This window comes from Nelumbo lutea, chromosome 3 (genome assembly GCF_056320005.1).
Source record: "Nelumbo lutea isolate HS-2025 chromosome 3, American lotus-T2T, whole genome shotgun sequence".
NCBI classification, from domain to species: domain Eukaryota; kingdom Viridiplantae; phylum Streptophyta; class Magnoliopsida; order Proteales; family Nelumbonaceae; genus Nelumbo; species Nelumbo lutea.
The window spans coordinates 83,481,500-83,508,920 of NC_142686.1; the positions used below are offsets into that span (position 1 = coordinate 83,481,500).

At 35.4% G+C, this 27,421-nt stretch overlaps 1 protein-coding gene across 1 annotated transcript; it reads right to left on the reverse strand.

Annotated features, from left to right (window-relative positions):
• Positions 1 to 6,681: 6,681 nt before the first annotated feature.
• LOC148866130 (L10-interacting MYB domain-containing protein-like) lies at positions 6,682 to 19,048 on the reverse strand. The gene is made up of 4 exons (XM_088979694.1): positions 18,790 to 19,048; positions 8,404 to 8,447; positions 7,567 to 7,920; positions 6,682 to 7,480 (listed from the first exon to the last, which is right to left on the reverse strand). The coding sequence occupies exons 3-4, from the start codon at positions 7,918 to 7,920 to the stop codon at positions 6,920 to 6,922; spliced, it is 915 nt and encodes a 304-aa protein (XP_088835820.1). The 5' UTR covers positions 8,404 to 8,447; positions 18,790 to 19,048; the 3' UTR covers positions 6,682 to 6,919.
• Positions 19,049 to 27,421: the final 8,373 nt, after the last annotated feature.

The following is a 27,421-nucleotide window of genomic DNA, read 5'->3' on the forward strand; positions in this document are numbered from 1 at the left end:
TCAGATCTTCATGCAAAAGCTCAATGCGTCTTTTGACTATCAAAGCTACCAAAAGATCTTCCCAAAAAGACTTACTAAACAGGCTCTTAATAAATTAACCGAATCATTACTCCTCTAGATTTGCCTAATCCGAGGCTACTTAGGCCAATCTGACCCCACCAATCGATTCAAAATTCCTAAGAATCCCCACCCTATAAAAAATCAGTTAAAAAATACCCTTGTTTGCCCTCCATATAAAAAGATTCCATTTTGGCCAATCTTATTGGCCCATATGTGCAAAACCACAGTATATACTCAAATCCATCTCCACCCATCATTTTTGTTAACCCAATATACCCACCATTAGATTAGAATTTTGTTTTGGCCTCCTTAAATAAGAATTAACTAAAATACCTAGAGGTGTAAAGTGGGTCGTGTCAGGCCGACACGGTACAACCCATGGGTGGCCCACGTAAAGTGCGGGCCGTCACAGGTCGTACCGCCCTCCTTGGTGAAAATTTTGGGGGTTGGCCTAGCACGGCCCACGGTCCAAGCCTATGCGGGCCCATGTCGTGTCGTGCCATGCCACGGGCTTGTGTTGAGCCAAGCCATGGTCTTGGGCCGTATCAGGCTGGGCCATAGGTTGGGCCTTGGGCCTGGGCCGAACCAGGCTAGATTGAATGGATTACCCAAAAAATAAATAAATAAAACAATTCAAATATGAATTTTATTTCATTTAAATTTGAATGATACCAATTACAAAGCATACAAATATACAATAGTTGGAAACTTTATACTTAGATGAATGAAATATGAAAATGGAATAAATAAATAAAATATAAAAAATACAATGTAGTTACAAATTGAAAATACAAATGTACATTAATAGCAAATAAATTAAATAAAATTAAAACAAAATTTACAATAATTTGAAAAATAAAAACAAATCTATACAGCTAGTCAACTATTGTTCATGAATTATGACTTTCATCATCTGCTTCAGGTAAAATATCCGGTGTATGTAGTAGTATCATGCCCTCCATTGTCTTGTAAAATTGTAATCTACATCTGCATCTAGCCAACCCTGGTACAGTGGTACTTGCACTAAAACAAAACTCCGATGGAACTGTAGCCTGTAGACATCGGAGGGGGTTAGTAGATCACGTGTCATGGCAGCAAGAACTGGATAATTTTTTAAATGTTCACTCCACTAGACTAAAGTATCAAAATTATTTGTTTCCTCACCTAAACTAGAAAAATTTGCTTATAAATAAATTAAGTTCAGTAAATGAACTTGTTGTAGAAGTAGCAGATTTCTGCCTTCTACTTATTATTTCATATTGCTTCAGATAATCACATTCATATAAACTATCCATTTTAAATAATAAATTATTAATTTATTCTTTTTTACTTCCAATTTCAATATTCATATTTTCACAATATGTTTCAAGTGAAATATAAAAACCATCTTTTCTAATCTTAGGATATAATATTGTAGCTAAGCAATAAAGGGGAGAAATGTTCTCCCAATATTTTTAAATTTTATTTTCCATTATTTCAACAATTCATTTAAATTGTGGGTTATTTCTTCTTCCGTCTCATGTGTGAGAAAATGTCTACTCAAATGGCCAATACCACCATTGCTAGAATAGTTAAAGTCTTTTCTACATTTTTGCTAAACTACTATTTTCCCCTTCCCCTCAACATCCTCTATTTTAAATATTTTCCGAATCGAGCTACTAAACTTGAGGTTTTGGGAAGAGCCGGCCATTTTTTCAAATTCTAAAAAAATAAAATTAATTTAATTGAACTTACCTGGATTGTCGATTTAGAATCCCAACTTGATTTCAACAGTTAAAGCCTTTCAACACCCAAAATACCCTAAAAACTAATTGTTTTTTACTTGTTAGGAGGGGTATTTTGGTCATTGTAAATTTATTTATAACTTTATCCAAAAATCCCCCTAAACTAGTTGTTATATTATTATATAGCTATTGGGGGGCATTTGTGTCATTTCTCTTCCCTCCATAAGTAAAATACATAAATACCCCCCTATATAGCTATATATAGTTGTTAGGGGAAAAACGCCCCCAAAAAGCTAAAACTAATTGTTGGGGGGAGGGGGCCACCGGGCCAAACAACTAATTTTTGGACGGGCCGTGTTGCGAGCCATGACACGGGCTAGGTCGTGCTGGCACGTGGGTCGTTGGCGGCACGGTATGCATAGTCATGCCATGTCATGCCAGTCCATGGACTACGAACCCCTGGCCCAACACGGCACAAACCATCGTTTTGGGCCTGGCACGGCCCGCGAGCTGTCGTGTCATGCCGGGTCGTACTGGTCCAAATTCATGCCAGGTCATGCCGAGCCACGGGCGGCACAGCCCGGTTTACACCTCTAAAAATACCCCTGAGCTTATCAAAATTACCAAAATACCTAAATTAAATAAATAAATAAATACCATAATTAATTACAATATTTTTTAATGATATTTTTGTTATTAATTACAATATTTATTTAATTATCTAATTAATGAATAGTATTTATGAAAATATTATTAATTAATTGACGGTATTTTGATATAATAAATTAGTAATTTATTAATTAACAATTTTTTTATTAATTATGGTATTTAATTAAATAAATACCACAATTAATCAATAAATATTGTTAAATAATATATTGCTAATACTGATAATTAATTAAATAAATTAAATTATTCATTATAAGAGAGGGAGAAGGGAGCGATGAGGTGGCTTCATGAGGGAGCAAGAAAAGCTAAAATGAAGAGTTTGAGAGTTGTCAGTAGGGGTAAGGGAGAAAGCTAAGGCCACATGACGTGGCATATATATATATGACTTTAAACTTTTATTCCCAAGATGGTATCTACTTCTCATAAATCTTTCATCTTGAAGGCAGAGGATAAGTAGTTTTTAGTTTCATTTATGTCAATCATATTTGTACCCATAATAAACATATCATCAACATAAAGACATACAATTACTCCATAATTTTTAGTGAATTTTGAGTAGATGCATCTATCAGCACTATTATGTTTAAAACTAAAAGCAATAATGTAATAATCAAATTTCTCATGCCACTGTTTAGGTGTTTGTTTTAATCCATATAGTGATTTAACCAGTTTGCAGACTTTCTTCTCATTTTTAGGAAGAACAAATCTTTCTAGTTGTTCCATATAAACCTCTTTAGTTAAATCACCATTTAAGAAAGCAATTTTAACATCCATTTGGTGAATAGATAAGTGATAAATGGATGCTAATGCTATGAGTGTTCTAATAGAAGTTGCTCTAGCCACTGGTGCATAGGTGTCAAAGTAATCAACCACTTTCTTTTGATTAAATCCTTTGGCTACCAATCTAGCCTTAAAAATCCGTACAGTTCCATCAGTATTGTATTTTCTTCTAAACACTCATTTACATTTTATTGGTTTTTGATCTTTGAGGCATGTCTACTAGTACCCATGTGTTATTTGACATTATTGAATCCATTTCATCATTTATACCTTCCTCCAAAAGGCAGCATCTCTAGATATCATGGCCTCATTGTAAGTTTTTTAATTATTTTCAATGTTCAGGACAATGGGTATCTTATTTAAAATCTTCTCTCTATCTGCCTCAATCAAAAATACAATTGACTGAGTAGAGATAAAATCTGAACCTAAGTGTTTCTCTGTTCTTTGTCTTTGACTTCTTCTAGGCCCTATTGTAGGTGTTACAGTTGTGTCATTTCTTCTTTCAGTCTCATTATTATCAACAGGCATTGAGATATGAGTTTCTCTTTCAGGTTCTCTATCATTTTCTGTAGATTCATAACACAGTTTATTTTCAAAAAATTCAATATCTCTAGTTTCATTTATTATGTTGGACTCTAAGTCTAGAAGCCTATAGGCCTTGCTATGTTCTGCATATCCAACAAACATACTTCTCTTAGCTCTGAGTTTTAACTTAGTTATTTTAGGATCTGAAACTCTATAATATACTAAGCACCCCCACACTTTTAGATATGATAAATTAGGCTTTATTCATGTCCATAATTCATATAGCATTTGTTATTAACTCTAAAAACGATTCTGTTATGTAAATGACAGGTTGTTAGGAGTGATTCCCCCCACAGGTTTAAGGGTGCATTAGCTTTTAACAACATGTAGTTTATCATTTCTATAAGTGTTCTATTTTTCTTTTCAGCTAGGCCATTCTGTTGAGGGGTATAGGGAGCAGAACACTGATGTATTATTCCAAATTCTTCACAGAAAGAATTAAACTCATTTTTTAAAGTATTCAACACCCCTATCACTTCTAAGGATTTTAGTTTTCTTTTCTAGTTGATTTTCACATTCAGTCTTATACAGTTTAAACATGTCAAAGGCTTCATCGTTAGTTCTCATAAGGTAAACATAGGTGTACCTAGAAAAGTCATCTATAAATGTTATGAAGTATCTCTTACCTCATCTAGTTAATATACCATTGATTTCACAGATGTCAAAATGAATTAGTTCTAGAAGTTGATAATTTCTCTCAACACTAGGGAAAAGTTTCTTAGCCATTTTAGATTTTACACATATCTCACATTTTTCAGTTGATTCATTACTGTAAGCAATTATACCAAGTTTTCTCATGTCCTTTATGGATTTTAAATTCAAGTGTGCTAATATATCATGCCATAAAGAGAAATAATCAACAATATAAGCAGAAATTTTTCTTTCATTATTACTTAATTTGAACATTCCATTATAATCATATCCCTTTCCAACAAACATCACATTCTTAGATATAATTAGTTTGTCAGATTCAAAGACAACTTTGAATCCCCTCTTACAGACAAGATTTACTAAGACCAAGTTCTTTTTAATGTTAGGAACATGGAGAACATTCATTAGAGTCAGTATCTTTCCGGAGGTAAAGTTCAACTCTACGCTTCGTCTTCCAACAAATTTGGCACATGTTTTCCCATCTGTACCTTCTAGCCATCAGTCACTTCTTCATATGTCTTGAACAAGGACTTGTCCTTGCAAACATGGACTGTGGCGTCTGAATCAAACCACCATCCAGAAGACGATTTTGCCATGTTGACTTCAGTAATCATGACTACTAAATTGTCCTCTACTATGTTTGCAGACTTGGTTCCGCCTTTCCGATGTCGGTAGACTCGGGCATAATGCCCCTTCTTTCCACAAACATAGCAGGATCCTTTCTTATTGTTGCTCTTATTGAAGTTCTCATCCTTCTTCTTTACTTGTAATGTATGGTTAGTCTTCTTCGATCCGTTTTCCACAAAATTAACCTTAGAATTCAATGTACTGGTCAGGGTCTAATCCGAGACTTTTCTTCAATACGAAGGTGTTGTTGAATTTGCTCCAAGTTAAGTTCTTCAGCCTTGTGCAGAAGCTTCTTCCTATAATCCTTCTAAGATGGTGGAAGTTTGGCAATGATTACTCCCACTTGAAAAGATTAAGGAATGATGATGTCAAGGGATCGAATTTTGTTAACTATCACCTGTAGTTCATGAACTTGCTCCAGTATGGGTTTATGGTCGTTCATGGTGAAATCAAAGTATTCTGCAATAAGATACTTATTCGTACCTGCTTCTTACACATTGTATTTAAATTTTAGGGCCTTCCAAATTTCTTTTGGAGATGTAAGTTCCTTGTAGAAGTTGTAGAGCCAGTCTGATAAAGCATTTAGTATGTATCATCGGCACAAAAGTGAGTCATCTTCTCGTTTTGCTCTTTCCTTCTTTAGTTTTTCTAAGTCTTTGTCAGTGGGTTCAAGAAGTGATTGCAGATTAGGGTCCAAAAGATAATATAGTTTTAGTGTGGTCAGAAAAAAGATCATCTTGTCTTGTCATTGGCTGAAATTTGCTCTATCGAACTGGTCTAATCGAACAAGATCTAGGTTCATCATCTTGATCGAAGTCATGCTTGCTTCCGCCTCTATTGCAGAATAATGTTCTAAAATTGTTGGAAAATGGGGTCACTGTAACTTTGGAGGAGAAGCTCTGAGGCGCGTCTGAAGACACTGTCTTTAGAATGTTATTTGCCCTCACTCAATTTCACTGAGTTTGTTGTTGGGTTACAAGCAAATCTGTTCTCAGGATACAACAGAGCCTTGGGCAAGAATCTGCAACTAACAAAATTGAAGAATCTCTAGAAAAACCTACTGTGAGACTGTAGCAAACCAAACTGAGAGAAAGAGAGAAAAAAAATGGATTTCGAAAATGTGCTTTTGGAATCTGATCTATGCTCCTTAAATAGTTTATGAAAATGTATGAAGAAAAGGTAAGTGCTGATTTAGAGAAGGCATATTGAACAGTCACAATGTTTGTGCCTCTTGACCACACTTGATCGAATCATGACCGTTGATCTCATCAACAGTGATCAACGACCAGTAATGCACCAAAACCCCACACACGCTTACGCGTGCATACACATGCATTGCACGGTATCAAACCCCCATACTCTACTCTACTATTTCTAAGGAGTGTAAATCGGCTTCTATTGAAATATTGAAAACAAAACTTATAATTTTCCAATATGGGACAAATTCAAAATTGAATTTTGTAAGAGAAAAGCTAATTTTTCAATCAAGTGTGCAGGTATAATTTCTCATATAATTGACTAATCAAACCCATTAGATTTAATCTCTTATGAAATTAAAATCCAACAGTTCATACCCCATACAAAATAATAACAACAAATTAATGACATTAATCCATATTCCATAGAAAAATGTGTCATACAATACTACATGCAAAAAGGAATATACATGCACCAACCTTTAACAACTAACAAGATGTATCCACTAGGATATGACCAATCTGGAGAAGGAAAAACACATTTATCACATTACAAGTTACTAAACATAAAAAAAAAAAAAAAAAAAAAAAAAAAAAAAATGGTTCCGAGTCATAAGCTAAGCAAATTTAAATCTCTCCAGACGCTACCCCCTCCAACCAACCCTTCCTACGATCTTCAGACATCTCAATAAATGTTTCTCTCCATCCCTTCTCCTGGAACATCTTTGTTGCCTTCAGGTAAGTTCGCATAGGAAGGCCTTCCATACCCTCAAGTATTTCAATGCACTTTGCAATTGAATACTTCTCAGCACGCTCAATGAGTGCATTTGTCCTTCTATTAGATGCTTGGGCCATGAATTTGATAGCATCAGACATCTCAAAGGTCCGTTCCCTCTTCCCTCGATGAGTGCTAGAGGGTGTACGTGACCGGTGGCAGGTGTTATCATCTAGATCACCCTCGACATCCTCTGACATATTGGAAGTGATACATGCCTCAAATGGAGCATAAAAAGGTAATGCAAAGGGAATGTCAACTTCACGTTTTTCTACATCATCATCAGTGGATGGCAAATCCTGTGTGCTTGCAGATGCAGTGTTCCCTGATGTAGTTGCATCTCCAAATATGATCTCCAAATGATCATACTCGGGACAGCCAGCTCTACGGAATCTCTTTGCATCTGGATTATCCTATAGGTTAAATACAATATTACATCAAAACCTATTGCATATTTAATAAAAAACTAAAAGAAATTAGTTGACAAAATGGAAACCACCTTTATATAATCATCCCATACGTCATCTGGGGCACTGGCAGTTTTCAGGACTGGATCCCAACTGAAGCCAGGGGGCAATGTCAGTAGTTTCTTAAAAACCCTATAACGTGCTCTCAACAGGTTGAACTTGTTCTTGAACTGCTTTAGATCATACTTCCTCCCTGTCTGGATGTAGAACTCCTCACGAATCTGTCTCCATGCTGGTTTCGAGAATGTTGTCGTGTTCCGGTCTCCCTTTTTGACATGATCCACCATTATGTCGATATATGTGTTTTCTAACTCAAGTGTCCAATTTGCAGTACTAGTCGGAGCATCATCTATGGATTGTTGAAGCAGGAGTCGGCTAGTTGACATCTAAGCATATAATGAGACATTTAGTAATGATGGATTCATAAGGTTTCAGTTGAAACCCAAAGTCAAATATCACAAAATCTCCAAGTTCACACCATAAACCAAAGTTTACTCTATCATGCTGTACCCAAACTCTACATTCTAACTTCTTTTATTTATTTATTTAATTTTTTGGGGGGTGGTGGAGCAGCGGGGATAGTAACATATAGAAATTGATGAGAAAAAAAAGTGGAAAGAATTATGAGAGTACATCAAACCCTCCCTATGTATTAAACCAAGAGCCAACCCCTCATGTTACCCTCCCCCAACATACATAAGAGCCTCCCAAGATTTTCAACCCACCAACCCTGGACTAGTTCCCAAGGACAAGTCTAGTCTGTTGGCTCAATATCTTTCCAAATTCCACATTCCATAGCATATTAAAATTCATAACTGAAACAAAAAGAAAAAAATAATAAAGATAAATAGATATCAAGTAGTTCTTACAATTCAAAGCAGATTTCCAGTTACCAATAGTGACTTCAGCAGACCTGTAACAATGAAGAAATGGGGTTTAGCAAAAATAGTTGGTATAATCCCATTAACATAACTGGGTTTAAGTCAAACCCATTACAAAGAAAGGCCATCAAAGGGTAACACATAAAAAAATTTTTTCAAAATAAAGGCACATCTTTCAAATAACCCACAAAGAGATGAAAGTCTTGCCAATAACAGGTATAGTTATTAGGCAAGGAAAATACATGCATATATTAATTAGTTAAAGATGTATGAGAGAGAAGTAGAGAAGTAGAGAAGTAGATGAGAAACTAATGACTCAATGAACCAACAATCCATATTTAAGGATCCGAAAAAAGCATAGCCACCTATTTCTTCTGGTCACTAGTATGTAACCGCCAAAATAAAAGAAGTGCATAACAAACTAGCATAACATAACCTAATACCCAAGGACAAAATTAGAATATTAGCATAGAGAAGTAGCCAATCATCAACAGGGGTGGAGCTATGTTTATTTGAGTGGGGTCAATTGACCCCACTGAAGTTGAAAAAAGAGAATGAAGTTCATATATTGTTTTCAGGCTTTTCAGCCCATTTTCCCATGTTGACCCCAGTTAGGCATTTTATTTGCACTTTAGACCAATTTACTTTTATAGTACGTATGTAAAAAGCCCGTTTGGGATGGTTTATGCGGTGATTGATCTGCATTGACAGAGCCGCTTCCAAGAAGCTCCTACTAGCTTCATCGAAAAGTTGATTTTTAGGCCCATGTAAACCTATATTCAGCTTTCCGGAATTTTACCGAATAGGGCTTCACGGTTTTCTGGGTTTCTTGACTCATACAACACTACAAGGCACTGTGTGAAAGCCCTCTCAAACGGAAACAAAGGCCTCCATGAGCTACAACTTGGGCAGTTGAAAATGTAAAAATACAAGAAAATTAACATTTATGAAGGTTTAAGTTGTATGACCCTTACTAGAAAAAATTTCTGACACTGAATATGAAACAGAAAAAAGATTAAAAAAAAAGGACAAAACAACAAGTAAATCCGCATCAGCAATACATGTAACTAAAGAAGGGCCAGTACGCCCCCTTCGGTCATATATAAATCACATATTTCTAAACTTGAAATTTAACAATGGATATGGCACTAAGAACCTGTTTGGGAGATAGGAGTGCAACTTGGGCGGGATAGGGTTGGGATTTTGTCAAAATTTGAATGGGCTTGACCTGAAGCCTGAGCCTGAATCAATGTAAAATGTTAACTTGGGCCAACCCAAGTTGCATCCCTATTGGAAGGGCTTCAGCTTTGATTAAGCTGTCACTAAGCCGCTTTGAAAAAGCTACTAAAACTAGCTTCACCAGAAAGTCGATTTCATGACTAAATGAAAGCATATAGGGGCTTTCTAGGTCTTTTCACCAAATATAGCTTCTAGGCCTTCTGTGTGAGGCCCACCTTGCAAAGCCAAAAGCCACTGTATGGTCTTCCCAAACAGGCACGAAACTGAATGGAATGGCAAAACAGGATTCATGTACTCCATATAGTTGGGCCAAGGCTTAGATTATGATGATGATGATTAGGGGTGAACTTATGTCAGGTTGGGTTGAAAATTTGTTCAGTTTCAGAAGGGTCCAAACCCTAATCCACGCTCAATGTAGTTGAAATTTTTCATATCAGATGATCTGACTTGCAGCCCTAATGAGGATTTCTGAACCGGATCCCTAGTCTATCAAATCCCATGAAAACTAAGGTTGCTTTTTACAAATAAAATGAGTCACAACTAAAATCACAAAACCAAGGGCCAAGGCTTAGATTATGATGATGATGATTAGGGGTGAACTTATGTCAGGTTGGGTTGAAAATTTGTTCAGTTTCAGAAGGGTCCAAACCCTAATCCACGCTCAATGTAGTTGAAATTTTTCATATCAGATGATCTGACTTGCAGCCCTAATGAGGATTTCTGAACCGGATCCCTAGTCTATCAAATCCCATGAAAACTAAGGTTGCTTTTTACAAATAAAATGAGTCACAACTAAAATCACAAAACCAACCCCTTTTATATATACGGGCCAAAAATTTAGGTAGGGGTGGCTACTCCAATGGCCCGAAAGACTTTATGGACTTGTTTGGGCTTGCCTCAAGGGGCCTTTATGGGGATTCATTTTGGTTGACAGACTTAAATTTCTTAAATTAATTCTCAACAAAATCATTAACATTAAGCAGGGTACCTTTGTTCTTGGAAGACTGATAAATGATAATATCTTTATAGCCCACAAATTGGTGCACTACCTGAAGAATTGCCGCCCGGGCCCATAACAATTGTAGCAGTAAAAAAGGTTTATGTCGCTATGAAGCTGGATATAGACAAAGTTTATGATAGAGTTAAATGGCCTTCCCTCAAAAAAAAAAAGGAAAAAAAAAAAAAAAAAAAACACAATGCAAAAGATGGGTTTTGGAGCCAATTGGATAAGGTAGGTGGAGTGTGTCCCTAGACTCTCTACTGTTGGTTAACAAGTTCTCATAAATGTTATCTCCTAGCAAGTTCTCTCTCTCCAGAGGGGCCTCAAACAGGGAGACCTGCTATCACCATGCTTAATACTTCTCTGCTCTGATGTCTTAGCTGCTTTGAACCACCAGATTACAAGTAAAAGCATATCTAGAATAAAAGCTCAGTAACTATTGCCCCACTATTTCACATTTGCTTTTGTAGATGATAAATATATCTTCACTAAAACAAAATTTGTGAAAAATAAAAGTTTTCTTTCTTTTTCTCTACCTAGACAAGGATCTTGGGGATGGAAAAGCTTGTTTGCGGGACAAGATGTCCTCATTAGAGATGCTTTTTTTTATCAATAACAGCACATTTCATTAATGATTAAAAAGGGAGAAAAGATGCAAGAAAGAGGAGACTGGAGAGGTAAACTTTCTAACTCTCCTCAAGAAAAACTTAAAAATTACAATTGATCCCAAAACAGTTGATTTCTTCTCACCCCTTGTTTTGCTAGAACATCAGCAAAAACATTATTACATTAGCAGTTCTTTTAACCCAACTAAGTTTCACATCCATATTTTGTGTCAGCCACTTGAATTTCTTCCTTTCACTATTGAAATTCTAGAATCTAATTTCTTCCTTTTGCAGTTATTCCATTACCAGCTTTGAATCACTTCCTATAATCAACTTACTAAAGTTCATATCCTTTGCCTGTTGCATTCCCTCCATAACAGCCATAACCTCAGCCCTTAGAGAGTCACCCACCAATTGGGCCTGAAAATAAACCAATAATTCTGCCTTCACTATTTCTAGAAACACCTCCAATGCCAAAAGAACCTGGGTTACCTGCACTAATTCACCATTAGTTAGTAGGGACCAAAGGGGGCTTGCTGCAATCTCGTAACGATCTGAAAAAGCCACTTCCAGTTTTTCATAAAGTCACCTATTCAGAAGTCAGCAAACAGCTTCAACGACTTCACCCAGTGAACTACTCTAATCATGATGGTCTCTATGATTGCCTCTCTACTTCTTTCCTTATCTGAAAAAATTCTTGAATTCCTTTCTTCCCATATGGTCCAACTCAAAGCAGTCCTTAAGCACTTCCACATTACTCTTCCCCTTTTCGTTGGCCACCTAAAGAAAGTAGAGGCAAACAAGCTTTGCACATTGGGCCGGTTGAGTCCACCTACACCCGAACATCGAGAAAAATCATTCCCAAATATAAGTTACATATGGGCATGAGATTAATAAGTGAAAGCAAGTTCCTCCATTATCCTTGCAAAGAATACACCAAGGTGGGCATAAGCACCAATAGGTCTTTTTCTTTGGAGTAGATCACAAGTATTAATTCTTTCCAAGAAGACTTTCCAACAAAAACCTCTAATTCTTAGAGGGATAGGTTTGCTCCAAACCTTCTTTACAGGAAAAGGATGCCCCAGACTATCAAAGGGTTGAATTAGGGCCTTAAAAAATGAGGCACACGAAAAGGTACTAGAGGAGGAGAAGGTCCAAATACAGCTGTCAGATTTAGAGGGATCCAAAAAGAGCCCATCAAGAACATGAAGCAAAGCCAAAACACAATTTAATTCTGAATCCCTTGCACCTCTTTTCAAACCCAAGTCCCAATCAAAACCATTTCTTAAACTAGAAGAAACAATGAAAGTGGAGATGGGCTCATCTTTGTACCTCGAAAAGGAAAAAAAAGAGGGACATTTGTCTTTCAAAGGAAAGTTCCCCACTCAAACATGTTCCCAAAATTTTATAAGGTTTCCAAAGTAAAAGTCATACCTGATAAAAGACAAGAAAAAAGGTAAAATAGCATGGATGGCTTTCCAAGGGGAAGCTCTAGTAGCCCTATTCAGTACACCAACATCCCATCCATCAACCACAATCCCATGAATGCTTTCTACCACCTTAGCCCAAATTGTCTTTATCCATAGTAGACTTGTTCATAGATCGGGTAGCCCGATGGGCTAGCCTGGCCCAGCCTGTTCTAAATCGAGTTTGGGTAAAATTTGAAGCCCGCAGGCTCGAGCTGGGGCTTTAAACATCAGACCCAACTGTTTTTTGAGCCAACCCAAGCTCAGCCAGATAATATTATATAGAGTAAAAAATATAATATATATATATTAATAATACATAATATATATTATATAAAAATAAAATTAGTAGCAAAAAAGGTATTATATATTGTAATATATAGAATAGTGTTTTCAACCTACCGTTGACCCGACCGGTTGAACTACTCAAACCGTCACCCGATCAAGATTCTAGGTCCAGTTTCAATAAAACCCGAAGGTCAAAAAACAGTTGACTTGGTCAAAAACCATCTAACCCCAACAGTTGGACCATTGACCTGTTCAACCAGGTGATCGGGTCGAGGGTTGCATACTATGTATGCAAACTTCAAGAGGCCATAACTTTGTACTCCAATGTCCAATTCAGGTGGTTTTTTTTTTATTTTGGGTAACTTTTCAAGATCTATGCAACCCAAGGAGCAATAGGTGCCTTGCCCCATTATTTTTTTCCAAAAAAAAAAAACTTTTTTTGGCCTCAAATTGCAATTATTAATTTTTTTTTACAAATAAAAATTTAAAGCTGAATTAATATATATATATATATATATATATATATATATAATTTAGTATAAAATATTTGTCTAGATTGGGCTCGAGCTTCAGGCTTTATGTAAGGCCGAGCTCAGGATCAAGATCTAGGCCCGATGGTCAGGCTAAGCCCAAGCTCAAGCCTGGTCATTTTCTATATGTAAAGAGGAAAAGCCCTGCCAATGAAAGGTCCAATTCATAGGTAGTCTCCATAGCCACTTCCCCAATAATGCCACATTCCTTCTTCATAAATTGCTTATGCTTAGACTACCAAACTCTTGGCTTCTACTAACCACTTCACGTCTAACTCTATGGTCCTTTCTCTCCTCCCCTAGCTCCCGTAGAAAGCTTCTCATCAGCTTTTCCAAATTTCATCCCACTCTCTTTTTTTTCATTTTGAAGAATAAAAAAAAAAGATTTCATTAAAACAGAAAAGAAACATTACAAATTGATTGGTTGTCAAGATGGCACACCCATACATATCAAATAAAACTAATCAAATTGAAAATGCCTCTACATCGCATGGTTATAATTCAAGACAACTCAAAAAATTTTCTAGCAAATCAGATATTTTGACTTGGTCGAAATCTAGAGTGACTAACACCCAACCTATGACCAGTTTACCCACAATAGCTACAATTAATTCCAAGCTCCCAACCCTACCCCCTGAGAGCCCTAGCGCTTTAAGATCCACCCTCTCTTCCTCTTCTTCCCCCCAAATTTCATTTTTTGTTTCTAACTCAAAAGTTCTCCAAATTTTGTTTCCTACTACATCACTACTTCTAGTTTAAGATTTCTAATCAGGTTCCTTACCTGGGCCCTTCTTCTTCCTTCCCTCAGTCCTCTTATGGTCCAACTTAATAATTTCATGCTCCTTCCCTGTCCTCCCTACTATTTTCTCCTAGCTTCAACTCCTTAGTCATCCTCTTCCAAACACTCCTCTTCTCCACCTTCTTCGTCCCACCCTTTATTTTTTCTCTAGACTTTATTTTCTTCTTTTCTTCCCACACTATTCGACATCTTAAAAACAAACATGTAATAAACAGGCAAAATAGCTAAAGTGGATCTTATTAAAGCAATCCTACCTCCTAATGACAAATAGCCTCTCTTCCATGAGGCAAGTCTTTTAGCAAATCTTTCTACAACAAGATCCCAGAAGCTACTCTTCTTTGGATTGACCCCCTAAGATAGACCAAAGTATTTCAATGGCCATTGAGACACCTCACAACCGAAAATGTTAGAATATTCTAACATCTCCCTCTCTTCTACATTAATACCCACAATACAACTTTTATCAAAATTGACTTTTATATTTGAGATTTGTTCAAAAGTACTACTAACTTGATGTTCCTGGCCCACCTTCTATTCCCTCCCTCACAAAATAAAATTGTGTCATCTACAAATTAAAAATGTGTAATTGGAATTGATAAGTGATTTGCTTATTCTTCACAAAGGCACCTTGATTATGTGAAATAATGAAAGGGAGAGCTACCTCAGTCCTAAAAGAGAGAACCTCAGCAATTATTTTATTTTATACAAACTATTCACCAAGCTTATGGGCCTAAACTCTCAATGATGGACTGCATCAGATTTCTTAGGCACCAAAGAAATAAAAGTTGAGTTCAGACCTGGATTTATTATTTCTCTCCCATAGAATTCATTGAACATTTCCTGCATCATTAAAGATGCTTGTTAGCCCATAAATGTTTGTTCTTCTATCAGCTTATGGGAAGATCCATGGCTTCCAATGGTTGAGGGTTTCAAAATTATGGATTGTAGATTGGAGCCGGGATATCCAACTCGTTTGAAGGATCTCATAAATGAAAATGATCAAACATGGAATCAGGATGTTGTTAAAAGCACTTTACAAAACTTTACTCTTAAGAAAATTCTTTTAATCAAGTTTGCTATGGGCAAATGGGAGAATGAAGTTACTTGGGCCTCTATGGATGTTTCTTGGTTTGCTCTGCTTATTTTATAGCTATATCCATGGTTAATGAAGACAAGAAAACACACAGCACAGATTAATAAAAGGCAATGGAAGCTTCTGTGGTCCATTCCTTTTGAGCCAAAAACGACTTTTGTCTGGAAGTGTATCTGGAATGCCATCTCCTTTTTTTATCAATAATCTGGAATGCCATCTCAATTAATCAAAATTTGTATGCAAAAAGGTGTTGTTGATATCCCTTTGTGTCCCATTTGTAAAGTTTGTCCATTTGTCCAGACACAATCTTTCATACCCTTTGTGACTGCAACCATGCTAAAAGCTGCTGGTTTGGCAGTTTTTTATGCAAAAAAAAAAAAAAAATCAATGTCCTTAGCCAGTCATACATTCCAGTCTTGTCTTCCTTTAACCATCTCACCATCACCTCCGAGTCACCTTCAATTACCAGCATCCTAATATTCAATTCTCTTGCTCTTTGGATTCCTTCCAAGGCCACAAAGATCTCAGCCCTGAGAGAGTCACCTTCTCCAATTAGGCCTGAGTAAATGGCTAAAACATTCCCTTCCCCATTCCTGAAAACTCCTTCCAATACCTGACAGCCCTGGATTCCGCATGCTAGTTGATGCTGTAGAGCTGGAACAAACTAACACAAGGCAGAAGGAGAGAGAGAGAGAGAGAGAGAGAGAGAGAGAGAAAGAGAGTAGAAAGGGTAGAGAAAGAGAAAAGAGAGAGAAATCCAAAGGAATCACTCCAAGGGTCCTAGAACCACTCTAGGGTTTGTAGGAATCATTCCATACAGAAAGAGAGCTCTAAAGAAATCTTCATTCATTCATTCATTAGCCTTAAAAGGAAGAGAATACATCTATTTATAGAGTGACTTGTGTGGCCCGGAATACTGTTCACCATAATTACAAAAATGCCACTCATTGTCTTGTGCATCAATAAACACAATAACTTTCTATCTACTAATGCAAACAAACTAAAAGTTGAAAGACAATCCCTACTAAACTAGAGGAACAAGATGTTATAACCCAGGCCCCCACAGGACTAGTTAAAATGACGAAAATACCCATACTGTCCAAATATACAAAAATACAGAAAATTCCAAATTTGACTCTTCAGCCCCTGCATTAGCAACTCTAGTGCAACACCACATGATTTCCCTCTCCTAATGTGAATGCAGGAAATCATTTTTTTAATAATTTTTCAATGTCATTCAGCTGTACCCAAAAGGCACCAATAGGGAGAAATCTGGTTCCATATAGTCTTAACAAAAACACAAGAAAATAATAGGGGTTCGCATCCTCATTGTTATTGAGGCTAGGATGCACAAATGAGAGGAGAGAAACCAAGTTTTCCATCTCAGTTAAAGCATCTCATCAATGACAACTAATGTTCAAACCAACTCCCCAAATGGATGCTTTGATCTTTGGAGGGGAGCTGTCAAGACTTATAAAAAAAGGAAGAACACGACAAATATCACACTGAGTTTAAGGTTCAAGTACTAAGATCATTACCTCCACAATAAGGAAAACATCTTTTAAAAGGTTTTAGTGAAACTTTGATATGTAATTTTCAATTCCTCCAACCAGTACTTATTTGAATCAGTTATTTGGTTACACAGTGATCCCAATTGTTCCTTCATGCTTGTTCTAACATTTTATAAAGTTTGTCCTAGATTAATAGCATTGTTCTCACATGTCCATGGTTACTATCCATCAAATGGCGATCGCTAAGCCCAAAAGGATTTTACAGCAAGACGACTTGGAAAAATATAAGAAAGAAAGGGCACTGCCGTCAATAAAGTTCCTGTTATTTTGTTCTTTATCCAGATTTATTGACAAAATGCCCTTGATTTGAGCTAAGTCACCATCACTTGAGTTATGAAAACATTTTTCTGAATTTACAATGTTTTGTGAGTTCCTGTAAACTTAAGGCAAATTAAGAATATTTCCAATAGGAAAGAAATTTCACACCAAAACCAAGGTTCTTTTAATAAAAATGGCAGAGACAAATATAAGGTATTAAAACAATTATTATATGGGTATATATATTAAAACAATTATTATATGGGTATATCATCATCATCTAAGTCTTGTCCCAACTACATGAATCTTGTTTTGCCACTCCATTCTGTTCAGTGCCATATCCATTGTTAAATAATGGGCACTTGATCATTTCATATTACTTCCACCCAAGTCCTTTTCACTCTGCCCCTAGCTCTTCTAGCCCAGATCACTTTTTCTAACAAATGTTATAAATGATATTCTATGAAGAATGACCAAACCATAACAATAAATACAATTTTAAATAATAAATGCGACAACCACAAATGTTAGTTTTATATAAATGCGTATTACTTTAAATAAGCAAGCATTAACCAAGTGAAACATAAATAAAATACAAAGATATTAAAAATAAGAATACCAAAGAAAATATCAAGTCAAAAAGTCTCTAACTTTGGCTTGGAGTATTATAAGCATGCTAGAATAAGTGTGGCATTACAAGTATCAAGTGTCACCAGGACTAAACCCAATTCTCGATAATGCTAGCACCAGATATATGACGAGCATTTAGATTTGGTCTTTGTCTGACTTAACAGCATGTGACCATGCATACATGGCACCACAGCACAACCACTGCTCTTAGGTTTTAGATGCTCTATTGACCCTGGAATTCCGATAGGATATTCTGTATATCAACTGGATCCCTGCATTGGATCCAAAAGGGTCCTTTGTAGGCCAAAAATATCTAGTGCATGCACCTGGCCAAAAATATCTAGTCCTTTGAGTCCATGCACCTGGCAAGTGAGAGCTACTTCAGATCCCTCCCCCTCCCCCGTTCCCTTAAAACTCCCACCCAATCTTCAAGTTAAACAAAACTAAAACGGAGAACCGTAGGACTTGGCTTAAATTTCCACAAACCCAAGAATTTGCTCACCAGTACATGTACAAGAGATTCCACTTAATACGTCAATAATCCAACAAAACATCCAATTTATAAAATTACAAATTTCATAATTTCAACCCCAAATGATCTCGGAAATTGAACATCTCGATGTAAAATGAGAGTAAGAAGCAGAATTTTAACAAACGTATGTTAAAATGTCCACTTAATCACTCCATACAAGATATCTAAAGCCAACAAACTATAAAGTCTACAGAGTACCAAACAAAACTCGAATTTACACAGTTCCATTTTTTGAACCATTTTCAACGAAAATAAATTAAATATCTTTCACTAATTTGTGTTCTCAGCTAATCTATGCGAAGAAAAGAAAGAAGTGATACAGAAAATTCCGAAAAAAACTGAAAAAGGAAAATGGGTTAATACCTCTCTCCTCAGTGGCCGGTATTTCGGTCTGAAATCCCCCAATTCGGTGGTCTTTGGACGTAAAAACACTAATTTCGACCATTAGCGTCAGAACCAACAGAAACCGCACCAAATGAAAGCTCCGGGAGTAACGAAAGTCGACTTGAAGGTCTCCACTTAAGACTTTTGGAGATTCAGGGGAAGATTGATAAACCCAAATGGGTGAAGAACACGAAAAGTGAGAGTGAGAAGAGTGGCGTGGTCCGGAGTCTGGTTCTGGCTTAAGACAAAGCAGCATAATAACAATAAATAAGCGTGAATATCGAAAAAGTAAAAGTATAAAGTAAAAAGCAATAAAGCAAAAGGCCTGGTCCGGAGTCTGGTTCGGGCGGGACAAACCGGTGGTAATATAACAGAATCGTTTCTCTTCCCGCTTCTATAAAAAATGTGTAAATTGCTGAAACCTCCCTTAATTAATGGTTGTTGTAAGTAGATCTCTACCGATAAAATCTTCTTAAGAGACATGAAAATGTCCGAAATATCCACAGTTATTTCTAACAAAAATGTTTATTTTTCAAATTTTATCTTTATATAAAATCATTACCCTCAATATCTCTTTTCTAAAATTGATTTTTTTTTTTAAATTAGCTCTTCTTTGTTTTTATTGTTCATAAAATTTATATTGTTTTTTCGGTAGAAACCAACCTCAATAGTACTTGTGTGGGCATTTTGGACATTTTATACCTTTTTCGATAAAATTCTACGAGAGGGTGTCTACTTGCAACTGTATTAGAAAGTTTAAGGGAGGTAATTGCAATTATTAAACTTCAAGGGAGGTTTCAACAATTTACACTAAAAAATGCATGGTTCAAAATATTGATACACCTTTATGTAGGAGTGTCAATGAATCGGTTTTGGATTTGATCCAATCTGATCCAAACCTTATCAACTCGAATTTGGATGGTCTGTTATAATTATTGAATTGGGCCAATCTAAGATAAATTGGTCCATATTCTTATTAGTTTGAAGTGTACCTAAACCAAATTCCCAATAATCCGATCATGAAGCCAAATGCTTGTCCAATTTGAAGTTGATCAAAACTAAAAATGACATAAAAACACGTTTGTGAAAGTATTTTTATAAAAGCATTTTTACTAAAGCACTTTTATAAAAGTAATTTTATGAAAAGTACTTTTATAAAAGTAAAGTACTTTTACAAAAGCACTTTTGCAAAAGTACTTTTATAAAATAATTTTACAAAAGCACTTTTACTAAAGTGCTTTTATAAAACTATTTTTACAAAAGCACTTTTCATAAAGAACTTTTATGAAAGTACTTTTTACAAAAGCACTTTCACAAAAGTACTTTTATTCATTCACTTTGGATTGGATTGGAGCCAATGCTTTCAACCCACCGTTGACCTAGCCGATCGAACCATCACCCGGACAGGATTCCGAGTCCGGTTCCATCAAGACCCATTAGATGGTCAAAAACCGTTGACTTGGTCAAGAACTATTCAACCCAGCCGGTTCGACCGTTGACCCATTCGATCTAGTGATCGAGTTGCGGGTTGCACACTTAATGCATACAAAACTTTCGAAGGCCATAACTTTGCACTTGGATGTCCCATTAAGGTGATTGTTTTTATTTTGGGCAAATTTTCAAAATCTATACATCCCAATGGGACATACGTGCCTTGTCCCGCTATTTTTGCAAAAGAAAACCCATTTTTTGGCCTCAAATAGCAATTTTGAATTTATTTATAAATAAATAAATTAAAAACTGAATTAAAAAACATAAATTAAATATAAAATAATACATATGACATATATAAAAGCATATGTATACATTATTTATTGCTAAAATATATATTTATGCATACATACATACATATATATCTATACTAATTATAAAAGTGTGAATGATGAGGTATTGGCTTCTGGAATTTTTCTTTACTAAAATATCCCTTCTCTTGAATTTATTCCATCTCCATTGAAATGGCAAAAAATGTAATTAAAAGAGTACCATTAAGGACATTCAAATACCTTTTATTAAGTCTCACATTTAAGCCATTAAATAAATCACATTCTCTTTCATTTATACTTTTATTTATCATCATTAAATTCCACTAATAAATCCATACGCAATAATTATGAATATAATGAAATTTTATATTTTTAAAATAAACATAGAAATGAAATTATATTTTTCATCTAGGTGGTGGGTAAATATTTCAACCACTTGGGTTAAATGGATAATTTCATGATGTCATAAATAAATAATACAAATTTAGAAATAAAAAAAATACTTTTGTTTTTCATCATTAAATTCCACTAATAAATCCATATACAATAATTATTAATATAATAAACTTTTATATTTTTTAAATAAACCTAGAAATGAAATCAGACTTTCCATCTAGGTCATGGGTAAGCACTTCAACCATTTGAGTCAAATGGATAATTTCATAATGTCATAAACAAATAATACAAATTTAGAAATATAAAAATACAAAAAGTATAGAAAAAAAATAAATTTTGAAAAAAAAAATGGACACGTTTCTATTATTATATATTTGTCATATTAAAAAATAACTTTGATAAAATAGACATAATTTTATTAATGATGGACATCAAATATACAACTTAAAACCAATGGGAAATTAAACCATCTTCCTATCTAGGGTGTGTCCATATTTGATGGACTTCAAATATACATAAAAAAAAAGTAACGAATATTAAATGCATACATACATATATATAAATGCAAAGAAAAATATAAGCTTTATATAAAACATTTTGATACAATTCTATTGTTATATATTCACCATATTAAACAAAAATAAATGTGAAAATAAGAATTACTTTTATCAATGATGTAAATGGAATATGTAATTTAAAGTCAACTAAAAAAGCAAAATGGTTTTGCCATCCAAGTGGTGGGTTTGTGGTTAAACTATCCATGTCAAATGGATGTTATTGTTAAATAATAAAATACATAAAATTCTAGAAAATATAGAAATTTGTTGATAATTTTGGGTACATTCTATAATATTATATATTCATTATATAAAAAAGTGCGATTAATGAGAATTGTTTTCATTAATGATAGAAATGGGATAAAAATTAGGATAAAAAATAAAGAGAATTAATGTCTAACACATGACCCGACTAACCATGTCAAATGGTTCAATAATTTAATTAGCTAGGTCATCACAAGCAAGTGGTTTGGTAGGGATGAAAACAAATCATATCAGATTTGAACTAGGGTATATTCAAATCTAATCTAATCAAAAGATTCGACTGAATCTCATAAATATTGATTTGAATCTGAATCCGACCAAGTTGTTGGATATTCGAATCTGATACGATCCGATTTATTTTTTTTTTAAGTAATAAATTATTAAAAGAAAAAAATATATATATAATATAAATATACCATATATAAATAATTGATTTGACCACAATATTAAAAACCAATGTTCAAACAATATATTGGAATTTCATTTCCTCTTGGTAAATATGTAATTTTTATTATCCCATAAATTAAATAATAAAAATAAAAATATAGAATTTTTATAAATTTTATAAAAAAAATTGAACATACATTAATATTATATATTCTTCATACTAAACAAAAATACGTTTGAAAAAATGAGAATTATTGTTAGTAAAGATAAAAATGGCTAAAATACAAAGAAAAAATGAATTAATGTCTTAATCATAGTCTATTTTCTTGGTTAAATAGGTTAACGGTTCAACCAATAAGGTGCTTTGGTTACTGATTATTATCATCATCATTATTTGATACTGCTGCATGCAAAAATAAATGTGAAAATAAGAATTATTTTTATTGATGATGAAAATGTAATACGTAATTTAAAATCAACCAAAAAAGAAAAATGGTTTTTCCATCCAAGTGGTGGATTAGTGGTTCAACTATCCATATCAAATGGATCAACACATGATGTTATTATTATATAATAAAATACATAAAATTTTAGAAAATATAGAAATTTGTAGATAATTTTGGCTACATTCCATAATATTACATATTCATCATATAAAAAAGTGTGATCAATTATAATTATTTTCATTAAGGATAGAAATGGGATAAAAATTAGGATAAAAAATAAAGAGCATTAATGGCTAACACATGACCCCACTAATTATGTCAAATGGTTCAATGATATAATTAGCTAGGTCATTGTAGGCAAGTGGTTTGGTAGGGATGCAAACAGATCAGATCGAATTTGAATCAACGTATATTCAAATTCGATTTGATCCGAAGATCTGATCGAATTTCATAAATATTGATTCGAATCTAAATCTAATCAAGATGTTGGATATCTGAATCTAATAAAATTTGATTTAATTTAAAAGTAATAATAAATTATTAAAAATAAAATAAAATATAATAGTTGAAATAAAAAAAAATAAAAATATAAGTATTTTTTCAATTGTATTCATCATATAAGAAGTTTATACAAAAATGCAATATAAATAACATATTTATAAATAAACAATAAAAAACATATATATTATATATAAATGATATATATATATATATAAATAATTGATTTGACCACAATATTAAAAACCAATATTCAAACAATATATTAGAATTGCATTTCCTCTTGGTAAATAAGTAATTTTTATTACCTCATAAATTAAATAATAAAAAATAAAAAATATAGAATTTTTATAAATTTTATCGAAAATTTTGAACATGCATTAATATTATATATTCTTCATATTAAACAAAAATATGTTTGAAAAATAAGAATTATTGTTTGCAAAGAAAAAAATGGCTAAAATATAAAGAAAAAAATGAATTAATGTCTTAATCATAGTCCATTTTCCTAATTAAATAAGTTAATGGTGGTTCAACAAGTAAGGTCATTTGGTTACTGACTATCATCATCATCATCATCATTTGATATTGCCACATGCAATGCACATACACTTTTACTAGTATGTGTGTGTGTGTGTGCGTGTGTGTGCGTGTGTGTACTTAATACATATATGCATTGATGTGGAACGGTCTGAATTGTTCAACCTGGCCGGTCAAACTAGTGACCCGTGACCCAGTAGCAAAAGCGGTTCAGCCTTCGCGTCAGATTTTAAAACATTGGTTGGAGTCAATCTGATCCGTTTGCATTTTAAGTGGATTGGATTGGATTGTGGTAGGTGTTTTAGTTTTTTTTATATATTTCCTAGATTTCTCATGTTATTTTGGTGTTCGATTCAATTTGAATTGGATTGGACCCATTCCAATCCATTTGCATTTTATTTGGATTGGATTGGACTAGGTTTGTATGGATTTGGACTGGATTTGGTCCAGTCCATTTGTAAATGGACCAATATTGGATTGGACCGGATAAAACCAAATCCAATCCAATTGATAGCCCTACCTCTATGTATTGGAAAAGGTGCATTTGTTAAACAATGTATGCCCTTAGCTCCAATCAAATTGACAACCCTACCTATGTTTTCAGCCATTGGATAGACTTGGGGAGTTTATCCTACCAAGGTTGACACTAATGTGTTGCCAAAGAAGTTGGGGCAACTTGTCTCAACTGCTAGGGTTAGACCCAAAGCACATGTAGTATGTGTTTGGTTGAAACACTGAACCTATACCAGTTTCCAGTTATGTCCTAGACCTTGGAAATTGATGGGTAAAACTGGAAAGTTACACATAACCCCTAGGCTTGATTACGGTAATACACTAGGTGTTGGATTGGGTTGTCTTTGATATGCCAATCAGTGAGATCCATAAAGGGTCAAAACCTGGGTATGTTGGGGCAGTCTGAGAATTCACTTGAGTGGGTGGTGGAAACCTAAACAGCTGGCAGTGGATTTCAATTGTGTTTGAGATTTGGTTTTGCAATATATATATGTTTTATGAAAAATATTTGCAAAAATAATTTAATTCCCAAGATCCTTCCAAGCAGAGAATGTGACATTGTACATTGCAGCCAGGGGAGAGGTCATTCCCTGTCGGGCAGTTTTTGATCATTATGGGCTGAGAGGTTTAAGTGTAAGACCACTACAGGGTTGATAACCTCGTGAGCTTTTTCTTACTTAAGTCCATTGTCCTTGGATCTTCATACGATGGTTGAATTCAACGATCATTTAAGTGTAAATGTTGGGCCCATATTGAACCCATAGTGATGTGCTCAAGGGTTTACTGCGTTTAGCAATGAATTCAGCCAAGCCTTTTAACAGAGGTTGGGCTGAACCCATGTGAACTTATGTAAGGTCATAATCTGCATCTCAGTTCAAGTAAAATTGAAACTTGAAAGACAACACAAGGAGGAATGCAAATCAATCAGGAAATTGATTGCTATGCAGCCTACAAGGTCAGAGACTCAGAAGCTTATCATAGATCTTGAGACAGAGATTGCATTGTTGGAGGCTGAAAGTACTACTGCTTCAAGGATTAAGCTTCACAAGAAGAAGTTTGCTCTTTTGTTGCATGTTGTAAGTTTAGCTCTTTACATATCAATTAGTTTTGTTTTGCTTCATTGTGGTATCAAAATTTGCATCTCAGTTCACCTCTTCCTGTAACTCCTGTGCAAGCTCCCCTACTCCTCTCTGATTCAGTCAAATTTGTTTCAAAGTCAAAAGTCTTGAAGCCAATGGCAACCACTCGTCGTCTAGGCTTCATTGTCATCAAATAGGTAGTACCAACTTCTTTTGCCAAACCAAGTTTTCCCTTTTGCAAAGCTCCTCTCTCAAACACCCATGACTAGGAAATTCTAAATTCCAAATTAGATTAAAACGAGAGATTTGGAGTTAATAGGAGTCTACTGCCAAGGTGGTCTACCTGTTTTGAGAAAGAAAACTGAAATCAGTCTAATGAGCAATGGACTTCAAATTCGCTGCGAGGTGGAGAAAAGCGATGGATTGCAAAGCAAAGAGGTTTGTGTTCAAAGGCTATAGGAATAATGGTCAGTTCTATTTGAAAATCAGAGAAGAAAAGAAATCAACAATTTTTCTCTTCAGAGATGCGGTGGTTTGGGTGAAGGGGTTTGTGGATGGAGCAATATTCACCAAAAAAGAGAACGGTTGGAAGCTTCACTATGGAATTGAAAAACAACAGGAAGGGTTGGTAGAAGGTTTTAGGGACGGGAAGAGGCAAGGAATATGTATTCCAAAAGGGAACAAAATGATAGTGTGGAGAGGGTTTGCAGATAAGTTATAGGATTACTTTGTGGCAAGGGGGAAAGCTGAATGTGCTCCACAGAAGTTTAAGTTGGAGAAAGATGGGAGGGAGGAGAAGGTGACTAATACTGTGAACAATGCAAAAAAAAAAGTAAGTGAAGAGACAGAGGTAGAATAGAGACCATCCTTGAAGTTATGTACTTTGTCAAGTCACACAAGCTGGAAATGGAGGTGGATAAAGGACGGTGGGAGAATACATAGATATGTGCTAATAGCAGGTAAAAACATTATTGATTGGCAGTTGGTTGTAGAGGAAATTGTTAACAAATTTGGCATCAAGTTGTCTGTGGTTGTGGCGCCATTTAGCAAGAACAGAGCTGTTGTTGACATGGGGGTGAAAAGGTGGAGTTTTCTTCCATGGTGACCTAGGATTAGGAAGGTCATGTAGTCATTGAAGAATGGCATATGTCCTGTAATGAGCAAGACATTGTCGTAGATTACTTCTCCATTAAACTTATTGGCTTGCCATTCAACTGTTGGAGAAGGTTTAGAGTGGATAGAATCATCCATGTGTTGGGAGGCAAGATAGAGAGCCATAACTTTAATAACCTGCCAGCGTTAGAAGTTGTTGGTACTCGGATTAGTCGAGGGCAAAAAAGTAAATTCACTCTCGAGCTTCGAAGGAGGGCCGAAGGCTTTAAGGGTTCGAAGAGGATGTGCTGAGGCCGAGACGGATCGCTCCCTCAGATACTATAGAGGCCGAGGGCTAGTACTAAGAAGGACGTTTGAGGAGACCGAGATATAGCTGCTCACTTGTGCATACGAGGGGTCTGGAGGAGCTCTTGGAAGTAGCTCTGCAAGGAAGAAAGTGTCAGAGGCCTTGGGTGGAAACTCGAGGCAAGGACTCCAACGGTCAAGTTACTACCCGCACGAGGTAAGCAATAAGTCTGGAGCCGAGGGGTCCAGACAAGGTCACTGATAGCACTAAGTCCTCAGAGGAGAGAATATGAGAGGTCTCAAAAGTTCCGGATCCTTACCTTGTGAGAGGCGCCTTGCCTTTATAGTTGGAGTTGTCTGGGAGTGCTTGGGTTCGGATGGCCCAAATGTGAGCCATACAAGGGCTCGCGAGATGTTCCAGTGGAGGACACACGATGCCCTACGATTGGGCCCTTTCGGTTCGTATCGAAGGGGTCCACGCGTCCTTATGGCAACCCCATGCTGTCACCCGTCGTCTGACATGCATCAGCCCCATATTGGAGGAGCCGAATGCACCTACATCAGAAGTTAAACTCCAGGGGATCAAGTCGGAGGAGGTGCCTCGGGTGGGTGCCTCAGGTGGTGACTATCTTCTTGGATGAGCTATGGAGGAAGGTCTGGGTGTTGTTAGAAGTAGAAGCATCGCTCTGGAAGACTTGCTCAAAGGAGGAACCGAGGAAGATGATGATGATGTGGGAAACAAGAGCTTACATGGCAAGGATAGAGAAATT

Excerpts from the sequence above, each read along its gene's own strand:
- LOC148866130 (XM_088979694.1), bottom strand. The coding sequence starts at position 7,920 with ATGTCAACTAGCCGACTCCTGCTTCAACAATCCATAGATGATGCTCCG. Across the intron at positions 7,481-7,566 it reads TATGGGATGATTATATAAAG|GATAATCCAGATGCAAAGAG; the intron begins GTGGTTTCCATT and ends TTTAACCTATAG.